The sequence below is a fragment of the Paramormyrops kingsleyae genome, chromosome 9 (assembly GCF_048594095.1).
Source record: "Paramormyrops kingsleyae isolate MSU_618 chromosome 9, PKINGS_0.4, whole genome shotgun sequence".
NCBI classification, from domain to species: domain Eukaryota; kingdom Metazoa; phylum Chordata; class Actinopteri; order Osteoglossiformes; family Mormyridae; genus Paramormyrops; species Paramormyrops kingsleyae.
Window position 1 is genome coordinate 9,596,245 of NC_132805.1, and position 20,431 is coordinate 9,616,675.

The 20,431-nt window shown below is 49.6% G+C and overlaps 2 protein-coding genes across 5 annotated transcripts; one reads left to right on the forward strand and one right to left on the reverse strand.

Moving 5' to 3' along the window:
* The first annotated feature begins 66 nt into the window (after positions 1-66).
* Positions 67-4,439, forward strand: yrdc (yrdC N(6)-threonylcarbamoyltransferase domain containing). 4 transcript variants are annotated; one of them, XM_023821212.2, is made up of 7 exons: positions 67-363; positions 1,031-1,129; positions 1,413-1,608; positions 2,313-2,427; positions 2,642-2,761; positions 3,265-3,404; positions 3,823-4,439. In XM_023821212.2, exons 1-7 carry the CDS (start codon positions 183-185, stop codon positions 3,902-3,904), a joined length of 933 nt encoding a protein of 310 aa, XP_023676980.2. In that variant the 5' UTR covers positions 67-182; the 3' UTR covers positions 3,905-4,439. The 4 variants fall into 4 exon arrangements, with proteins under 4 accessions (XP_023676980.2, XP_023676981.2, XP_023676982.2 ...); XM_023821213.2 differs by having other exon boundaries at positions 67-354; XM_023821214.2 differs by lacking the exon at positions 1,031-1,129.
* A 102-nt stretch (positions 4,440-4,541) lies between these two features.
* maneal (mannosidase endo-alpha like) lies at positions 4,542-18,533 on the reverse strand. Its single transcript, XM_023821211.2, has 4 exons — positions 17,001-18,533; positions 15,403-15,512; positions 7,512-7,588; positions 4,542-6,644 (listed from the first exon to the last, which is right to left on the reverse strand). The coding sequence occupies exons 1-4, from the start codon at positions 17,506-17,508 to the stop codon at positions 6,008-6,010; spliced, it is 1,332 nt and encodes a 443-aa protein (XP_023676979.1). The 5' UTR covers positions 17,509-18,533; the 3' UTR covers positions 4,542-6,007.
* Positions 18,534-20,431: the final 1,898 nt, after the last annotated feature.

Here is a 20,431-nt window from a genome sequence, read left to right on the forward strand (position 1 = left end):
ATGATTACATTACTGGCTTCATTTCTGACATTTTTAATGTTGTGAAACGGCATATTTGGCGTTTAATATGCGCGTGTTACGGCCTCCTGTCCCTTTAAGAAACTAAACCCGGAAGTGCATTGCGATGGATTTCGTCAGAAAACAGCGTGGTTTATGGATCATTTTCACCGGGCGCCTTCTACATGCGTCTGGTCTGGTTCGTCGCTAACATTGCAACACCTTCGCGATTTCAACGTTTCTGGACTAAGCGACAGGCGGAAAGCACAGTAATGTGCAAGGAGCTGAGGACCCGGTTGCTGCGCCTGGGGCCGCGAGCGTTTAACGGGCCTTTACTGGAGGGGGTCTGTCCCGAAGGTGAGCAAGGTGTTGATCCCCTTCTAATTCAGCAATCCCTACCTGCTCCGATGTTGTTCAGGAATTTGACGGTCGTTCCATTACATTTGTATTTTTAATTAATTTAAAGCGGTTTTTAAAAATAACTAACCCATTTTGTAATTTTAACACATCCGAATTGCTAGGAACTATTTTCTGCCGTTTTGGCGTACTACAGAATGTCTTTTGACCAATTAATTAAATGTGTCCTATTTTAAGGAACGTCTCACTTAAAACGTACATTGATATTACGGCATGTGTAATTTGCCAGCTGACGCCTTTAATCTGTGTGTTATGTGATATTTATTATAGCTTTGAACCTTCGCAAAACTAGGTGTTTGATTTAATTACGATTAAGTATGCTTCCGAATGTTGAGATAAGCTTCTGTTATACGACTAAGTTGGTATTACTACAGCTAAGGTCAGCCTCCTGGGACGTATCGTGGAATAACGTGGTTCAAGTCCCTCCTACGTCTCATGGAAACACCTCGATCTTCTGTTAAAGAGACATGTGTTCCATTCCAATGGCGAGAACTGACCTGCTGTTACTCAGCAATACCAAATGGAGACGTCCTTTCCGTGTCTAGACTATCAGCAGCCAAACTGCATATAAGTTATGTGCAATTTCTCTTCGTAACTCCTCCAATGTTAAGGGCAGTTTACCCAAGCAACCTCTTAGGAGGTAACCTACACAAATACTGGAAGAGCATGCAAGCAACACAGTCAGCCAGAGGGAATCAAACCACTAACCCTGCAGGTGTGAAACACCACTGTTGCCTTTGTGTGACGTGTGGTTTCTTAAACTGGCAATCTTATTTCATACTATTTCAGGGTGTTGAAACTCTTTAATTGTCTAAAATGGATGTTGATGCTTGTTTAACCCTGACCTGCTAACTCTGGTATTTGTAACTGGATTAGGACTGACACATTCAGGCCAATCAATAGTTCAGCAATACTGTTGTTGTTGTTTCTGTGTGGTGTAATGTTTGGTGAAGTGCAGGTTTCCCGGGCTGTAATTGTAATGTTTGGTTGCCACATAGATACCGAGAGCATCCTGGAGACCACAGTCCAGGCCTTGAAGGAGGGGCAAGTGGTCGCCGTGCCGACGGACACTATATATGGATTGGCCTGCCTGGCGCAGAACTCGGAGGCTGTCGGGAAGGTGTATGACATCAAGGGACGCCACAGTGGGAAGCCATTGGCTATCTGCGTGGGCGAAGTGGAAGACGTATACAAGTAGGTCCAACAGTCTGCCCCACAGCCTGCAGTTGGAGTGGCGGATTAGCGTGTGCCTCATATGCAATATGTTTCTGCTGTTTCAGAGTAATGAAAACTGACATACAATTCTTTGGTAGAATCTGCAAACATAAGTTGTATGCTGATCTTTATATAGGATGGGAAATGTGGTGCTTTTATGCTGTTCCAACAAAAATGACAGCTGGTCTTCAATCAATTTAAAATGGCTAAATAAAAAAAACTATGTAAAAAATGTATTTAATGCCTTTTTTGAGTTACTAAATTGCCCAAAGGTGTGCATGTGTGAGTGAATGGTATGTGAGTGTGCCCTGCGATGGGCTGCCCCCCCCCCCCCCCCCCCCGTACTGGGTTGTTCCCTGCCTCGTGCCCGTAGCTTCCTGGATAGGCTCCGGACCCCCCGCGACCCAGAAGGATAAGCGGTTTGGAATATGGATGGCTGGATGCCTTTTTTGTTTGTAGCAGGACCAGCCTTCGCTTCTGGTCAGATTCCTGTTTGTGGAGTCAGGTTTTCAAATATTCAGATAATCTGTTATTTTTATTGGTGGATTGGAGGACAGGTTCGCAGTCACTGTTTAACACGAGCAGCTTTACGCTACACCAACAACGCACCGCTGCCGATTTCCCGTTCGGCGCTGAGCCTGTCGGGCCCCCCTGTTCAGAATGCGCTTGCTCCCGCACTTCAGGTGCTGTAAGGTAACCGTCCCCGAGGCCCTGCTGAGGGACCTGCTGCCAGGCCCGGTGACGCTGGTCATGGAGAGATCTGACAAGCTGAATCAAGACCTCAACCCCTTCACTTCTGTAAGCCTCTACTTTCCCTTCTGGGGACACAGTTACCCCAAGGCCAGTCTTCAATGTTAATGCTCTTAAATGACTCATGAATTAAATTGCCTTAAAAGTAAACTGAATTAAGCTTTGGTAGAGATTCATTAGCCAACCGGGACTTTGTGCATTGTGAAGATTGTTGTGGACGCAGCTCTGAGTTGCTGTATTTGACCCCCCCCCCCCCCCTCAGCTGGTTGGCGTGCGCATCCCAGACCACGCCTTCATCCGCCAGCTGTCCCAGATGTGCGGCGAACCCCTGGCACTCACCAGCGCCAACGTCACCTCCCACACCAGCACCGTCGCCGTGCACGTGAGTCCAAAAGATTCCCTACAGCCTGGAATGTGACGGGGGGGGAAAGTGACCGCAATTCCCAACAGTGGAAGAGCAATTTTTATTTAAGGAAATTCATTATTTACATCGCTTGCGTGACTCTCGCTCATCATGGAAACACTAATAAAAAGATTCTGCCAATTTTAAGAATATCTATCAAGCGTCTTTTACTAAGGCTTACGCGCTCCAATACAGGCCCGATTTTGTTCACACCGTTCCATATCCCATGACCTTGAGTTCAGTTCCCATCCCTTCTGGGAGCGAATGAGCTGCCCAAACACTGGTGTGATTAGAGTCTGTAAGCTAGGCAGTCGTGTCCCTCCCCCGAAAGGTCAGACCCTTTCAGTGCTGTTGCTCTGTCACCTCCTTTCTGCTTAAATCTTTACCCATGATGTATTCAGCTTTTGTTCCAGGTGGGATTTCAGGGGATTTTGCAGAACTCCCCGAGGAGCATTTTGCTCACAATCTCATTCTCTCTGCAGGAGTTTCAGGAGCTGTGGTCCAGGCTGGCCGTGGTGGTCGACGGAGGCCCCATCGGGGATCAGACTCCACAGTCACGTCTGGGGTCGACCGTGGTTGACCTCTCCGCCACAGGCAAATACTGCATCATACGACCGGGCTGGTGGGTATCGGGAAAGCCTGGGCTGTGTAGGATGTTCCTGCGAGCCCTCGATGCACCGCTCTGTCTCTGAGGAAGCCCCGGTCCTCCTCAGCCTGTAGCTGGAATCTCTCCGGGGGCTGCTAGGCACTCATGTCAGTGGAAGAGACCATCTCCGTGCCCCACAGGCCGCGCAGGGCATCACGACTTTCGTTTTGGTGCCCTCTGATGACCGCAATGTTTGAAATGAATGTGGACGTGTCACATTTATATGCAGCCCTAGTCCCTAGTCCGGTAACTAATCTGGTCACCAGCGTAAAAATAATGCAGTAGCGTTTACTGTGGTGTAAAGCCTCGTTCTCGCTGCTTGGACTGTGTCATGGTGTAAACTTTAAAATCTGTCCTCTCCTAACTGCACCCCCCCCCCCCTCCTCTTTTGCAGTGCCCTCTCCCCCACCGTCACCCTCCTGGAGGAGAGATATGGACTGATCAGGTGGAACAGGAATTGGGATGGGGGTGACTGAACCGATATTTGCTTCCACCATGATGTGGAACTGGGGGTGTGGCTTTGAAAGTGGGTGGGGTCAGGGGGAGCTGTTCTTTCTGGGTCAGCCCTGATGTGTGTGTGCATTCCTTCATCAGGTGGGGTGTACGGTTTTCATTAATTTCTGGTGGTGTCAGTCACCAATCTCAGGTCTGTTGAGTTGAGGTGTTGCTCAAAGCTTGAAGTGTAAATTTTTTTTGACATTTCCACTGTAAGTGATCTACAGCTGTTTTGTATTCTTTCATAATGGGTTTTGCCCCCCCCCCCTTGCTTTCCCAGCTGATGGGAAATGTGGGGGGTAAGTTGGCGGCTTATTGGTCAGGTGTGATGTCAGTAACCTATAAAGCATAAAGGCCACACCCCTTCAGCTGAGTGCAGCAGCGATTGGCTGGTTTCAGCTGATGTTACGAATGTTCTGTTAAGTAGAATCCCCAAGGGGGCTCAGTGGCCTGTTTATTATTACAGTGTCTGGGCTGATGTAAACCAAACTGTTTTTAATAAATTATTTTTCTTGATGTTTTTGTAATGGATTGCGGTTCTCGGGCACCTCTGTCCCACCACATCACCACACCTCGCCGTCTCCTCGACCGGCTTGAATCAATGGACCCAGGCCTACTACTGCGGGCAGAGACTCTCTGAACGAGTGGCGGACTGTAGACAAAAGCTTCTATTACTCCTGCTGGGGCTTCCTGCCCCTCTGGAAAAGGTGACACAGCAGAAAAACGATCCTCTCCATCCACCCGTTGACAAGCAAAGACAGTGTGTTCAGCATGTTCCGAACACCTTCCCTAAACACCCCAAAGCTATCCTCTGCATTATTCTCCCACCCTTGAAGATCTGGGTCATTTTTAACTCAAACCTAAAAAATCCGAATTAAATGTGATTGAGTTTGTTGTTGCTTTTTTTTCTGGTCCATCTATTCAGCAGAGACTGACAGGGACTGGCTGAGTTAGAAGGTGCTTCCTGTTTCTCTGGCTGTCATTCTCAAATGGCTGGGGTACAGCTCAGCAGGTCCAGAATCCATGTCCATGTTTGAAAGGTCATGGCCAGCAGAGTCATCAGATCACCGCTGGGCCCTTGAGCAAGACCCTTAACCCCAACTGCCCAGGGATGTTGGCTGACCCTGGTTACTGACCCAAGACTTTGCTCACTTGTACTTGACTTTTTGACAAAAGCATCTGCTTGACAATTAACCTGAAGGTGAAAATTAAGGTCTCTGCCTGGAAGGGGGGGAAAAAAATAGAAGTTCATTGCTCTGAAGAAGACTGACTGTGTGACCAGGCATTCTGAAAGTGGTTTGTTACCTGCAGGAGCATATAAAGGAACCTTGCCCATTTCAGGCTGTGCAGACTGATTCCAGGGATTGCTTTGCAATCAAATTAATTACTTCTAGTGTCAGTGATAGAGATCACATCGGAGGGTTAAACAGATACTTATCAGAGGTCACAGCCGTATGCGTTTCCGTCTTGGCAGATGTAAGTATCCTCATTCCAGCTGTTGCTCCCAGAGCAGCATGGCTGACATGGTGGAGAGTGGTGAAATGTCTCAATAAGTATCGGGAGAGAGATTTTATTTGATGCTGGGGGCCGCTGTGACTGAGGGGGGTATGTTGTTCTGCAGTTTCACTCTTTGGGATTGAATGAGAGGCAGGGTGGCAGAATGGAGTATTGTTAGTCACGTGGTTCCCCACCCCCATTCAGAGCGGTTTCTCTGCGTATAGTTACTGTCTCAGAAGCTGGAGGGAGGGAACCAGGGAAGGTTCTGGCAGAGCACAGGGTGCAAGGTGTGGTCCAAAAGATCAGAACAAGAGCAAGATTTGTCTCTGGTCTGGAACCTTCTGACTCATTATGGAAAGACTGGGCAAGCAGGAGCTGCTAAGTCCCAGATTTGGCATGTTTTAGAGATGGAGGATGTCTGAATAATCTGGTGCAAATAGGGAGTTTCCTGGAAGTCGCCAACGACCTCCCAACAAGTCATGTGAATCGACGTCTATCAAGGAGGACTTGAGATCTGAAGTCTGAACATCAGCATGTTTGGAAGGAACACCCAGGCCCTGGTGATGTGTGCATCAGCCGGACAACCCTCACATGAGCCACTGCTCCTTCTCTTTGTTGAACTCCTCGGCCCATTTGCGGGTGACCTCTAGGTAAAGGTCGGGTCTGTGTGGCTGGTAGTCCAGGTAGTGGCGAGAGACCGTCTTTTTGGGTACAGCCCGCTCGATCTGTGTGCCCTCGTGCCACTCGTTGAAGGAGGTGATGGTGACGATCTCAGGCCGCACAGAAAGCGCTGCCTGCAGGGCCGTCTCGTAGTAGCGCCCGTTGACTCGGTTGCGGGTGTTGTGGTTGTTCCATGGCCGCACACTAGTGTCGATGTAGCCCGGCCCGGCGCTGGGCACAAATAGCAGGTTGTTGCTGTCACAGAAGGCCTTTGCTGCCTTCCAGTTCTGGTGAGACGAGCCGAAGGAGAAGCCATTGGAGGCAAAATAGGTGTACATGCCATCGAAGCCACTGGCCAGAATGTCATGCTTGTGGCGCTCCTCCACCAAAAGCCCAATATAGACCCCATCGTAGGCCCCGCCCCTCAGGCTGTGTGAGCCCGAGGGAGTCAGCAAGTTGGCCCAGGACTCTGGTGTCGTCAGGTACGAGTCGTAGATGTAGAACATGGGCAGGATCTTGCCTGTGCTGGTCTTGAATCGGTAGAAGGCCCCATGATTCCCATACCTGGACAGGGTGACAGGTAAATCAGATCATTCATGTCTTTGACATAATACTTCTACATTGTTTAGAAGACACTTTTTCCCACAGCAATGTACAAATGAGGATGAGGGAGCAGGGTTAGGACCCTGGATCAACTAGAGTTATGGGCCTTGCTCAAGGGCCCAATGGTGACATTACTCTGCTGACCCTGGGATTTGAACCTGCGACATTCCAGTCACAAGTGCAAAATCCTAATCTGCGGAACCACAGACTTCCCCCATATCTAGAAGCTCTGGAAATAAAAAAATAAGGTTAATTCTTTTGTATACCCAAACCCAAAAACACAGATAAGAGTGACTCTGCACCTTCAGCATGATTTGAAATAAGGGCAGACCCAGGATCCCCGCTAAGCCATAAATCATTGGTCCCAGTGGCCTTGGGGCCATGAAACATATAACACATCATTTCTACCTGCAGCATGGACCGCATGGAACTTCTGCTATCCACAGATCAACAAAGCTCAGAAAAGCAGCAGAGTGTGTGTTTCTCGTTCTGCCATGTAGTACTGAAAAAGAACTGCCAAGATGCCACTAGAGCGTAGCTTCCAATCCCCTAGCATGGGAAGGACCACCTGCAGGTCAACACCTACGTCATGTTAGTTAAAGGGGCAGCTCACCCCAAAACTGAAAAATACACGAGTACCCCAGCAATATCTTCTCCATAGTGATACAACTGGTGTGTGGACTTCAGTGTGACAGTTAGGCACTGGCTTTCACTCAGACCGAGGACTTACTGCCCCCTACCTGCCTCCGTTGATATTGCAGTCCCTCACACCTGATCAGTTTGGGGCTGGTAGGATAAAGTAAAGTTACCCGGTAGCAAAGCACCTACTTGTCGATGATGTACTTGACGTTCTCGTGGACGGTGTGGTCCGTCCGTCCTTTGTAAGGCTGGATGTGGAAGGCCACCTGTGGAGACAACCAGGAACGACTGTGGGTCAACCTCTGTTATGAGCTGCTGTCATATTCATCCGCCCATGCAGGATGGAGTCAGGGTGAGCTTGGAGCCTGTCCCAAGCAGCAGGGGAACATTCTGGAAGGGTGCCATTCTACCCTGGGCACTCACACATTTCAGGCAAACACATCATCAGTCTGTGGGAGGAAATCACACAAAAAAAAGGGTCGTTCGGAATCAAGCAGGTCAAACCACTCAAAATGAGAGAATACAGGGTGCCAGAGGTCTTACATGCCGAGTACAAGAAAAAAAAAATAATTAATCATCCAAAACCAACAGTAGATGGGGTATTAACACCTTCGCACTTCCCTTCCTGTTGAGACACCAATCACACTTTCGCTGTTTATCTGTCATGTACAATTTTATCTCGTTCCTCTTTGCAGCCAGGTGACGGATATCCGTCAGGCTGAGACGGACATTTCAGGCCCAGACCAAGATTTTCTTTCAACCAACCAGTTGAGTACTCTGTGACTGTGACTCTTTATATTCAACGGGTTGGTTGAAACAAAATCCTGGTTTGGATTTTTACTTTCTGGACCTGAAATGTCCGCCTCTGGTCAGGCTACAAATTGCTGGCAAACCCATTACGCGACTCGTACAGGCAAACCCGAGTTACGAACAAGGTCCGTTCCCGAAGTCTGTATTTAAGTCAAATATGTAGGGAAGTCAGAGCACTAATAACACCATAGTAATAAAAGTAACTACATATGGTATTGTACTGTAGCTCAAGCTGACAAACTGCCGAAGCCGTGCAATGTTTACACGCATCAGTAAGTAGTGCGTGCATTCGTTATTACGAATCATTGTATCTGAATCTTTTGCCCAATATCTGTCAGTCTTTAACAAACATCTAAAATAAAAGCACTGACAGCAGGGAACATAGCAGTTAAGAAAATCACACTAAGGTCTGGGACTGAGATTAGGAATGTCCCCAACCCCCCTCCCCAAAGTACCCCTGTGCTTAGGGTCAGAACCAGGAAAGCTGTAATGTATAAACCGGGCCTTTTCATTTGAATTTATAGCTCATCAAGGTCCACAGCAGCCTGGGAGCCGGGACTCATTAGCCGCTCATTATGCAGCCATTGCAGGTAATTAGGTCTAATTGAATCTACAGCTCCCCCCTCTACCTACCCCACCCCCACCCGTCTCATGCTTTTCCACCCTCCCAAACAACTAGGAGGGGGCAGGCAGCTGCATTATACAAACCCTTTAGACATACCCTCCCCGCCCCAGGTGTGATTTAACGCGGCAGCAGATTTAAACGGGCTCTGGTGATGCGTCACTGGTGCTCGGATGCAGACGCAGCCTCTTATTTACCAAATGGCTCGTTTTACCGTTAGTGTGTTGCTGACGATATCGTTGGTGTCACTGTGACTGCAAGGTCCAAGGTCCTATCAAGCGGATCCTCTGTCAGGCATCTGCCCCGTGCAGCTGTGTAGCTGAGAGGCCGACCTGCCGTTTGGCTTAAATTGTAAGCGCCCCCCCCACCATACCGCGGCTTCCGAGGCCTGTCCGATCCACAGGAGGTCGCCCGGCAGGCTTGGGCCACTTCCCTTTCTCTCTGCCAGAGAGAGACACAGACCGGCAGCTTCGGTGAAACGCGTCCATCTGCATTAGCGGGTGAAATCCCTTTGGCAGAATGTGTTCAGTTTAAGCACTAAAACACTCTCAATTCCGGCGGCGGTATCCCAAAGACGGGAGACAGGGCTGCGGCAAACTCGCTCCCGACGGCTGACTGACCGCGGCAGTGAATTATACATGAGGGATGTCGGCGAGACGGCGATCCCGGGAGAACGGCGGCGGGGGCGCGAAGGGGAGGGGTGCAGCCATAAACTGCAGCGGGAAAGAGCTTCTTGACGAGATAATGGGTCCGAGCTTGGGAGCTGAGTACCAGCGCTGAGGCCCAGGCACGCTCCTGCCACCGCTTTCCTTGGTTAATTACAGACATTTGCCAGTGGTTAGCGATTAGCGAGACTCACTAAGGGTCAAGACATGGCGGCTTGCCAAGCACTGTCGCTTCAGAAATCTCTGGCTGGGCAATTCCACCACCCATTTGAAAAAAGTGCCTTAACGACCCCCCCCATTAAAGACCCACAGTCTCATAGTAGCCCCCAGGGTGTGTTTCCACCCAAGCAGGCACTAAGGCCCCTTGGCCTGGCGTCCACCAGCCACCTTGTTTTGGGTTCATTGGCCCGGTTCTGCTTGGTTCTGGGGGGAGAACAGCTCCATTGCACAGGGAAGCAGAGGGGTCACGCCGGAATGGGAAAAAGAGGGAGCGTGGCAGGGAGGGGGGTGGTGTATAAAGGGTTGCTGGGGCAACGCCGAGCTCGGCAGCAGACGAGGGTCCTGGGTGTCACGGCAACGGCGGGAGATAAGAGTGCTAATGGATCGAGACTGCAGAGGCTGGGCGTGTGATGGACAGTGGGGCTTTTAATGTGTCCGGAATAAACAAGCCTAAGATGGGAGCCCGACTCATGGGCAGATGTGGTCCGGCACGCGGCGGGAGGGCGCCCTGCCAGTCTCGGGCCCGCATGTCCGCAGATGACGTTGGGAGGAGATCCCTGTTTACATTCTCCTCGCCGGCTCTCTGGAAGCTTTCTGTCTGTCAGATTCTCATGCCACCTACGGAGAGCCTTGCCACAAGCTTCACCAGGAGCAGTCGGAATATGGACGGATTATCTGGAGCCTGGAGCCTATCCCAGGTAGCACAGGAATACGTTCTGGGTGGGAATCCATTACAAACATACTCTTGCTCTGGCAATGTAGAGACACTAATTCACCTAAAGGGGGCGCCTTTGGACTGTGAGATACAGCTAAAGTACCCGAGGAACACTGCAAATCCGCAGAACTGGGGGCCCAATTCGAACCCAGGGAACCCAGGAGGTGTGAAGTCACAGTGCTACTGAGCCACCAAGCTATGAGGTCGTAGTTAGAAAACTGAATAGACACGACAAGAGATGCAGAGAACAGCAAGCCCGTGTGAGCGTGAAAAGTCCTCAGTGAGAGGCAGCAAAGCCTCACCTACCGGTCAGGTGAAAGGTGATCATCACCTGAGAGGCATCCTCTCTGCAGGCGGGGGCAGCGGCTGCACTTCCTGCGGTAATCAGGGGCGTCAGGCAGAACCGCAGGTGAGCCGCGCACTTGCATCCTGCCCCGTCGTGCGTGTTTGTTCATCCGACTCGGCCCAGCGTGATCTGAGACCCGCGGTTCTTTGTGTACGGGAGCCAGCCGTAGGGCACTGCGTCGGCATGTCGAGGTCACACGATGGAGAGGAGGTCTTCCCGCATCACTGTGGTTAAGAGCAGCACGCCATGTGACCTGGTCAGGTAGCACACAACACCTCATCTACCTCGTGCTTTTATCCAGTAGAGGGAAGGTCTGCAATTTATGCATGCCCCCTAGGATTTAAACCCACAACTTTTGCATTGTTAGCACTATGCTCTGGATGGTATCCCAGTAGTTGCTGGGCTACAGGAGCTACAGGAACAGCCAAGCTTCTGCGGCCACCACTCAGGCCCGGTGGAGCCCCCTCAGAATCATCGATAACCCCCCCCCCAGCCCCCACTTGGCAAATTTTTATCACCAAGAGGTCATGCTGATGGACAGAGGTGGGAAGTTCAGGTCCAGGAAGTACAAATCCAGTCCAAGGTTTTGTTTCAACCAACCAGTTGAGTACTCTGCAACTCTGACTCTTTATACTCAACTGGTTGGTTGAAACAAAACCTTGGACTGGATTTGTACTTTCTGGACCTGAACTTTCCACCTCTGCTGATGGAGTTCTGGCAGAGGCTCCATGCAGGAAGACTGGTAGTACGTGACCATCATGGGTCATACCACACAGAACGTGTGCGGGGGGCTAAATATGAAAGGAAGTGATGTTTGCACTAATGCTGGGCTGATGATCACACCCCTGCAGTGTGTGATAAGAGCCTGACGACTCCCATTTAAGTGGCTCAAGGACTTAATTCCTGCAGGATGAAGAAGTCGCGTTGACAGCAGCTCCAGCTCTCGCTCAGACACAGGTAATAAAACCCCCTCCCCCAGTAACACCATAGCCGTCTCCTTATATCAGTGAGTGGAGCAGAAAATCAGACATCAGGGACAGTGTAATGAAGTACTGGTGTAACCCTGAGGAACAAATTGATAGTAATATTTAGTTACCTAATCAGATTGGTATGCAGTGAAAGAATGCTGAATAGCTCCAAAGCTCCTGTTTAGCTGCAGAGTTCCTGAAGTTCTAACAGTCCATTTTAGTCCAAACCCAATCCCCACGCCAGCCACCTGTTCCATATTATGGGATGTTCACCTCATCAGTTTACTTGAGTCAGCTGTGGGATTCAGCAGGAATATATGGATTTTGATGGACCAGGTGTTTTTCCGCTTAATGCCCAGGTGCCATTATGATTTATAATGTAGCTGCGTTGCCTGTGATGAAGAGAGACCAGCATGAAGATAAAGATGTTTTCCTGGGCGCTCTGTGATGGCGACAGGAACTTGGCTCAATGTGGGGTGGGGGGAGGGGGGGGGAGGGGCGCTGCCTTTGCATTTTCAATTTAAAGCTGTAATTGGCTCTAGCTTTTTCTCCCGCTCCATTTTTTCCGAGCAGCCGGCGGTCAATGAGCGTAACGCAGGGTGTCCTCCTTTCTGCAGCGATGGCCGTGAGGATGCAGCTGAAATATCGGGAGTGACAGGAGTGCTCTTTCTTCTGCCGGGACTTAAGTATATAGTAGGGGGGACCAGGTCAGTGGGGGGGGGGGCTGCGTTTAACAAGCGGTGAGAGACGGGGCTATCCGCAGCCTCCAGCCTCCCCCCAAAGCCCCAGTGGAACAGGGTCACTCCATGCTTGCATCCCAAACCGCCATTTAATTAAGGAGATGGGCTTCAGGGTGACAGGTCGCCGGTGTCCCCTTCCTCACAGGATGCCACTTAACCCAAATATCTCAAGTAAAAAAATGCCGGTTGCTTAAATAAGTGATGTGTAATGTGAGTGAGGCCATTCCCTCTAGGTCTACGCTTCCCCACATTCGGACGGCGGGTGTCTGAATGATCAGCAGAGAAAAGGTGCTAATTTCTGCAGCATGGCTGGGATCCTGCTGGGGGGGGGTCCCCCGCTGAGGAAGCCCCCCAGGTTCCCGGCACACTGCCGTTATAGATCCTTCCAGGCGTCTGCGCAAGTGGCAAGTCGTCGGTTTTCCACATCCTGGTTCCTAGGATCCCCAATTCAGCTCACATCCCTGCAGACGGCCAACTCGCCATTTTCACCCCCCCCTCCCCCCCCGTTGACATCATTCTGTGGACTCAGGTCCCAGGACTGGTGCTTCCTGTCATACACTTAAAGAAGCTACTTTGCCCTGCACAGCTTCAGTGGAGCATCCAACTGTATAAGTGGATAAAATGCTGAAAAACATCCCCGTTATATAAGCCCCCTTGTTACACGTTTCCTTAGCAACTAAATGTGTATAAGACGGATATGCGGAGGTGAGGCAAGCCATAGCATACTGCGTTATTGACATAAACAAGGTCAGCGGGGTGAATACACTTAGCTGTTGCCGAATTCAGGTGTGCAAGAGAAACAGCTGCCTATGGACATGGTGACATCCCCCCCACCCCACCTTCCCAACCCTCCCTCACCATGAGCCCGCCTCCTTCTGAACGAGCTCGCCTGGAGTTACCTGCCCCGTGTTACGCGAGAGGGTGACATATCGATGCCAGCGTGCTGGCATCAGTCTCCGCATCGTCGATCGTCTGAATCCTCCTCTTGAATCTTTACCCCTCCCCCCGCCCCAGAAAATGCCTGGAACATCGCTGATTCACGGAAGACCCTCTTTGCAGTCACCTTAAGAGCCATTGAGGGGACCAGTCCGAAATCATGTAAGGAAAGTGTTCTCCTTTTGTCCCGATGCATAATGCATTACCTGGAAGAACAAAAGAAGATGCCCTTGAGGGTAACAAGGTCCCCTCAAACGGAGAGCTCTCACCTAAGACCAAAAACCATAATGACCATAATGACTTCTTCTGTGTCCCCCTTAAACGTAAGTACCTGCCAGAGTTTGGGTGATATTAGAAGGGTGTGGCAGAGAGGAGTGAGACAGCGGGGTTTATCAGCCCTGTCGATCACCGATCCCCCCATCCTACTCGCATGAGAGAGAACATTTCCAACTCAGATCGATGTCTCTTGGTGATCGGCTGCTGTCAGTGCCCGTCTCAGTGCCCGTCTCAGTGCCCGTCTCAGTGCCCGTCTCAGTGCCCGTCTCAGTGCCCGTCTCAGTGCCCGTCTCAGTGCCCGTCTCGTTAAAAAGAAATAAATAGATGCTGCCGCAGTGGCCAGGCATGCCCAGCCAGGTCAGTGCGTTACTCTAACACACCAGGATGCCCAGGGTCAGTGCGTTAATCTAACACACCAGGATGCCCAGCCAGGTCAGTGCGTTACTCTAACACACCAGGATGCCCAGGGTCAGTGCGTTACTCTAACACACCAGGATGCCCAGGGTCAGTGCGTTAATCTAACACACCAGGATGCCCAGGGTCAGTGCGTTAATCTAACACACCAGGATGCCCAGGGTCAGTGCGTTACTCTAACACACCAGGATGCCCAGGGTCGGTGCGTTACTGTAACACACCAGGATGCCCAGGGTCAGTGCGTTAATCTAACACACCAGGATGCCCAGGGTCAGGGCGTTAATCTAACACACCAGGATGCCCAGGGTCAGGGCGTTAATCTAACACACCAGGATGCCCAGGGTCAGTGCGTTACTCTAACACACCAGGATGCCCAGGGTCAGTGCGTTAATCTAACACACCAGGATGCCCTGGGTCAGTGCGTTACTCTAACACACCAGGATGCTCAGGGTCAGTGCATTAATCTAACACACCAGGATGCCCAGGGTCAGTGCGTTACTCTAACACACCAGGATGCCCAGGGTCAGTGCGTTAATCTAACACACCAGGATGCCCAGGGTCAGTGCGTTACTCTAACACACTGTGATGCCCAGGGTCCGCATGTTATTCTAACACACCTTAATGTCTAGCATATAACAATGAAGCAAGTAATGCTAATGTCGTAGCCAGGGCCAGAAGGTGCCAGAAAACAGGACATAGACAGTCACAGGAATTAGGTTATCAGGCCTCTCGGATTCATGACAAAGGCAGGCCACATTAGTCCTAAAAAAAGACAGTGAGTTACTGACTTCCTTTACACAGACAGATAAATATATGAAACATTTTCCAGAGGCTGCCTCTCCTGTCAGCGTGCGACGCCCTGCAGTCCTGGCCTGCGTCAGATGGCAGGTTGATGCTAATTAACAGGCCTGCCACTGATACTCAGCTCCTGAAATCAAGTTTGGTATGTTTCTTCTACAAAACTAAAAATTGTTTCACAAAATTCTGATCCGAGTTGCATGTTAACAATGCTCCTGAGCTACAGATGGTCTGATTTTGAGCTGCAAATGAATGGCCTAATTCTGCATCTCATATAGCAACTGATTCTGAACTGCAGGTTAATTATCTGATCCTGAGATGCAGACTAATGGTTTGAATCCCAGCTCCAGGCTAACTGTCTGATCCTGAGCTGCAGGGTAATGGTCTGATCCTGAGCTGCAGACTAATGGTCTGATCCTGAGCTGCAGACTAATGGTCTGATCCTGAGCTACAGGCTAACAGTCTGATCCTGAACTGCAGGTTAACAGTCTGATCCTGAGCTGCAGGTTAACATTTTGAATCTCACCTATTTCTGTCCCCTCTCCACAACTCACCCCCCTCTCAATCTTACCTTAATGCTGTGTCTGTGAGCCGCATCCATGATAGCAGGTACCAGGTCCTCCATCGGTTCCCCGTTGTCGTCTGCTAGCCCCGGCGGGTACCAGGACAGCACCAGAACCCCTGTATGGCGGCAAGGCCCCACCAAGTCAGAACGCCTCGACCTCACCCTCCTAGAGGAACGGCTGCTCCAGTGTCCTATCCGCAGAATGTGTGATGGCAACCCGGGCCAGAGAAGTGCATCATTTAACCTATTGATTCACCATTGACTTAGAACCATCTTCACAGTCCTTACAGGATAATATACAGAGGTTTTCTGTCACTGTCACAGAGGCACCTTTCAACACAGCAGGTACACACAACAGCTCGTAATTCTCCAGGGTTAATGTGGCCTGTAAGTAACATGCTACAGCAGGATGGACAGGGGCACACAAGTGCTGACGGACAGCCTCTTGGTCACACCACATCCAGCACTCGTGACTGGGCCACCAGCCCCACCAAATCCCTCACATTACAGAAGCTTACGGATTTTTTTCTTTCTTTCTTTTTTTTTTTTTGTGGCTGCCGGTGCCAGTTGCTCAGATTAACTGGGATTCTTCCTCACCCTGCGCTCCCAGGGGTGTCTTCCTGGTCTCCATCTGTCACCTAGTGCGGAAAACTGGCCGCACCCTTGCTTCCGGGGCTGGGCTTTGACGACGGAGCCAATGGCTGCAAGTGCACAGGCCAAGGGCTCTGGGTCCATTGCCCTGGGTCCTGGAAACATCACTCGCCCTCTTTAATTGTCCTGAGATACGCCCCTGAGTTGCCCCCATACCTGTGCTAATGGTGTTATCTCTGGGGCAGACCTCTAGAGAAGCAAAAATAGCCCTCTGAGTAAGAAACGGGAAAACAGTGTTCCACTCAGGATTTAATTTTATAGCTGTTATAGGTCTGGGTGGGGGGGAGGGGGGTGGTTGCCTCAGAATAAGATTGTGGTCATCAGTCCTACTTCAGCTACAGTCCCGCCAGTTCCGAACATGTGTCCTTGTGCGAGAGCCCCAGGCCCACCAAACAGCTCTCCTTGTACACAAAGGCAAACAGGAAAGCTTAAAGCAGTTGCCCTGGTTACCTTGCACCAGAGCTTAACACCATAATTGTCACCTTCACCATTTCTTTAAAACGACTAGTGTGAATGCAAGATCCTCTCGTTTTAGAAAACAATTTCTTTACATAAACAAAAACACAGAAGTAACTGGATTCACTTCAAAAAGAAAATAAGTTTTCTGATACAAATTAAGGTGATGGTGATTTCACACTCCTTCAACATCTGCTTTTGACTGGTCATCAGATATCAGGAGCTGTCCTCTCTCTGGGTCCTGAATCACAGCGTGAAGGATCTGAACGCTTAGCTCCTTCTATATGGCGAACTATAAAATAATTATAGCGTCACTTAAGAGAGCATCATCAAGCGACTAAGCGGTCAAAGTTACATTATAATTTGATCTGAGTCGGCCCGTTTGTAGGTGGACCTCGCGCGAAGCGCTCTTATTTTCTAGTCCCCGTGATTTATAACTGCGCTTTTTGGATGTTTATCAAATCAGCGCGAAACGCCAATGCACCTTCATACTGTACCTGCTGCCGCAGCTCCCAGCTGCTTCATGTGCGACTCCAGCACGGCCGGGTCCCTCGAGCTGTAAGGTCCCAGCTCTGGGTAGAAACTGGAGCCGATGTCCTCCGGAGGCGTGTGGCGTCCTTTCGGATAACTGGCCGCAATCTTAGGGTCCCAGTGTGGCACGAGAACGTGGTCCCAGTGGATGTATTTCCCATCGATCTGAGGGTTTCCATACCACACGTAGTAAAATATGTGAACGTCGTAGAATATGTTTCTCTCCTGGTCGGCATTGCGGAGGACGACTTTAGTATTGCTTGCAGCTCCGACCTGACCCGGCGAGACCACCACGTCCTTGGACGCCGAGCGCCGCTCCATCCTATCGCCGACCATCGGCATGAGATCCAGCCCTGGTGCCAGGTCAGAGAAGCCGTCGCTGGGCTTCAGTGTTCTCAGACCCATCATAGTGCCGAAAATGAACAGCGTAAACAGAAAAAGAGCCACGCAGGCTTTCTTACGGAACCTGGCCATTACTGAATTACACTACTAGGAAAAAGTAAAGCCGAGTTGTTCATCCGCCCGAGCTACACGCGAAACTCTTTCTATGCCGACCTGCTGATCCGAAGAGAGGGGCTGCTGTTAGGCGATTCTGCACCACACTTCACGCATACGAGTTATTCTCCCACCTCCACCAAAATACATCCATTTGAAGCTCCATAACATACGCGATCGGTGCCTATAAACACCATTTCTGCGCCATTTTATGTAACGGAATTCTCTTGATGCGAAACTTATTTCAAACAAAATTGTTACATGTTTGCGGAAAGTAACGCATACTTCTTTTCCAACTGCAATAATGTTATACTGTATAAACACGCTAATTAGCAAGACACGACCCACAATATGTGTGAGTGAAGATAAGAAGTTTTATTTAATTAAAGCACTATTTATAAGGAATATATCAATCAAGACCCTATGAAGATTCCACCAAAACCTGATGACCATACGGATGCTCTCACTTAAGATAATTAAGTTGCGCTGTATAATATTATTTTTACTTCATTTACTGTAAATACTGTAAAGGTATTTGATCGTATTTATTTTTGTCGGGACCAGCCACCAGTAGAGACATAACGAATATGCCCAGTCTCTCGCAAACTTGCTACAGTTAATGGATGCGCAACGGACGAAACACTTTACCGACCGAACACCGATTCCGCTTGTCGCCGAACGGTCTAAAACTGCCTCCGAAAACGTGTCTTTGTCAGCTAATGCTGGATTTCCGCTTGACGATCCCCCAGTTTAAAAAGCGGTTCCAGCATCGGCAGCGGCGCCCACCATTTACAGTCGTGGGCGAAAAACAGATTCAATCGCTTAGAGGAAAAACTGCCCCTGCAAATCCTCCCGAGTCGTTCTTTCTGGTAGTCAATCCCATCACTCTGCACAGCGGATGGATGGGGGCTCCCATTTGTTGAATTGTCAAAAGCGGAGAAGCATCAGCGGATCGCCCCCTTGCCCGAGCCGCTCCAAGCAGCCTGCTCTCTCCCCGCTCTTGCGCTGCCTTGTGGACGGAGAGCCACGACGAAGAGCGAAGGCTTCATCCGGGCTTTCCACCCCGCACCCCCGCCCCCAGTCTACGTGCGCTCTCCGAAATCGTTGTGTTGATATACATGATTATGCTCGCAATCCGCCCAGCATCCCGAATGTTTGTCTTTATTGTACCATTTCTCCTACTTTTCGGAGGCGGAGCTCATCCACCTTGCAGGCTGATTGTATGGCGCCCGGCGAAGGGGGATAGTGAGAGGCGTGGGGTGAGGACTCGGTCCTAAAAGGTCCTTTAGCCCCGATAAAGCGCCTATGGCGATTCTCTGTGAACGGGGTTTCCAGTGTAATATCTATCAGTTAGACATGTAGGTGTTTATGTTAAATGTTGCGTTTTGGCAATGCATTGTGGAAGGCAGCCAAATAGCACACTTAAGCCTATTTTACAGCAAACAGCTTTTCTTGGTTTTTTTCCCCCGTATTTTTCCCCGTGCCTGACTTGTTCTCACAGTTCCCTGTATATTGGCCTTACCTTGTTATGACCTTGTCACCTTATTGACAGTGGCCTGGCCTTTGTCCCACAACCAGGGGCGCCGCCAGGGGGGGGAAAGGTTAGAACAATTCTAGGGGCCCAGCACTGACATGGGGCCCTGTTAGGGGCTTTACCTTTTCGCAAAAAGGGGGGGGGGGCGAGCAAAATTGTAATCTTTCATGAGGCCCAAGATTTCTGACGCTCCTGCCCACAACACTATCCCTCTCTTATTCAAATGACACTGTTATTACCAAACTACATAAGTTAGACTTAAATTTAGTCCGAACCCCGTCTTTCGGTCATATTATGGTTTTTGAACTGTAACATTTGACTTTTGCACTGTGGTGTTTGCCTTTCTTTGACTTCGAGAGCCGCTTATTACTGTCAGTCAAGGGCATAACGTTGGGTTGAGCATGGGTGGGGGGGGGGTTGTGAGGTCTCCACCCATTTAAGGGGTCCAGGGGGTTGAATTGGTTGGTTTTGATTACTTATTAGCTTTTTTTATTATCCCCTCATAATTCATGCCCACGCTGTCAGTCACGCGCGGAAGCTGTGGTTGGTTATCGACTGCAATCTACATCGACGCACCAGCTGTAAACCGAGGACATGATTGTTTTTAGGGGGGGTGGCTGGTCGGGATGGTTGCTAAAATTGTTTCGTTGATGCATAAAGAAACGTTGTGCAGTGTGCAAGTATCAATGAAATAACTGCAAGTCATGCAGCATTGATTAGACACAACTAGAGGTTCGGCGCAGATAAGGTCCGCTAAGTCTTGGTCTGTATCATTATGTTAATCACGTAGCGCAATAGATCAAGAGATTTATGTCACGTTGAATGCATTGACAGCGTGACGACAGGCGAGAAAGAGCAAGTGACATATCGTTGAATAAGGTGTCGCTGACCAAGAAAGACCAAGTGGAACTTTGATGTTATAAACAGGTGTCTACAAAAAGATCCGATCATTTATGCCGTGATTTTTGGTGAAATTGATTAGCCCAGTACTAAACGACATAGACCTATACATGCTTTACGTGACATGGGGTATCCTTCCGTATTAATTTAAACGGATGTTTATAGCCTATTAGTTCCATTGAAAAGTAGCCCGTCAAGAAATTAGGCCTACATTTATATTTTTCTTAATTTTTATTTGGCATCAGACTCCGCGAATTGTGCTGATGAGAAGGCCTACTATCGGAAACGTCTATTCCATTCTGGTCTGTTTATCCTTTCTTACAATTTTCCTATGACAGCTCTGTCTAATACACTTAGGCAAACCAAGCACGCCCCGGTCTTTTCCACATGACCAAGACCAATTATTTTTTTAAATTGTCTAAACGCACGCTAATGAAAATGAAATATTCTGGGACATGTCCGTCTCCA

What these genes read in the sequence shown, in the direction of transcription:
- yrdc (XM_023821212.2), top strand. Translation starts at nt 183, where the DNA reads ATGCGTCTGGTCTGGTTCGTCGCTAACATTGCAACACCTTCGCGATTT. An exon ending in ACCTCAACCCCTTCACTTCT is followed by an intron (nt 2,428 to 2,641) that starts GTAAGCCTCTAC and finishes CCCCCCCCTCAG; the next exon opens with CTGGTTGGCGTGCGCATCCC. An exon ending in CCAGCACCGTCGCCGTGCAC is followed by an intron (nt 2,762 to 3,264) that starts GTGAGTCCAAAA and finishes TTCTCTCTGCAG; the next exon opens with GAGTTTCAGGAGCTGTGGTC.
- maneal (XM_023821211.2), bottom strand. Translation starts at nt 17,508, where the DNA reads ATGGCCAGGTTCCGTAAGAAAGCCTGCGTGGCTCTTTTTCTGTTTACG. An exon ending in GCTGGGAGCTGCGGCAGCAG is followed by an intron (nt 15,513 to 17,000) that starts GTACAGTATGAA and finishes GCCGCCATACAG; the next exon opens with GGGTTCTGGTGCTGTCCTGG. An exon ending in GTCAAGTACATCATCGACAA is followed by an intron (nt 6,645 to 7,511) that starts GTAGGTGCTTTG and finishes CACCCTGTCCAG; the next exon opens with GTATGGGAATCATGGGGCCT.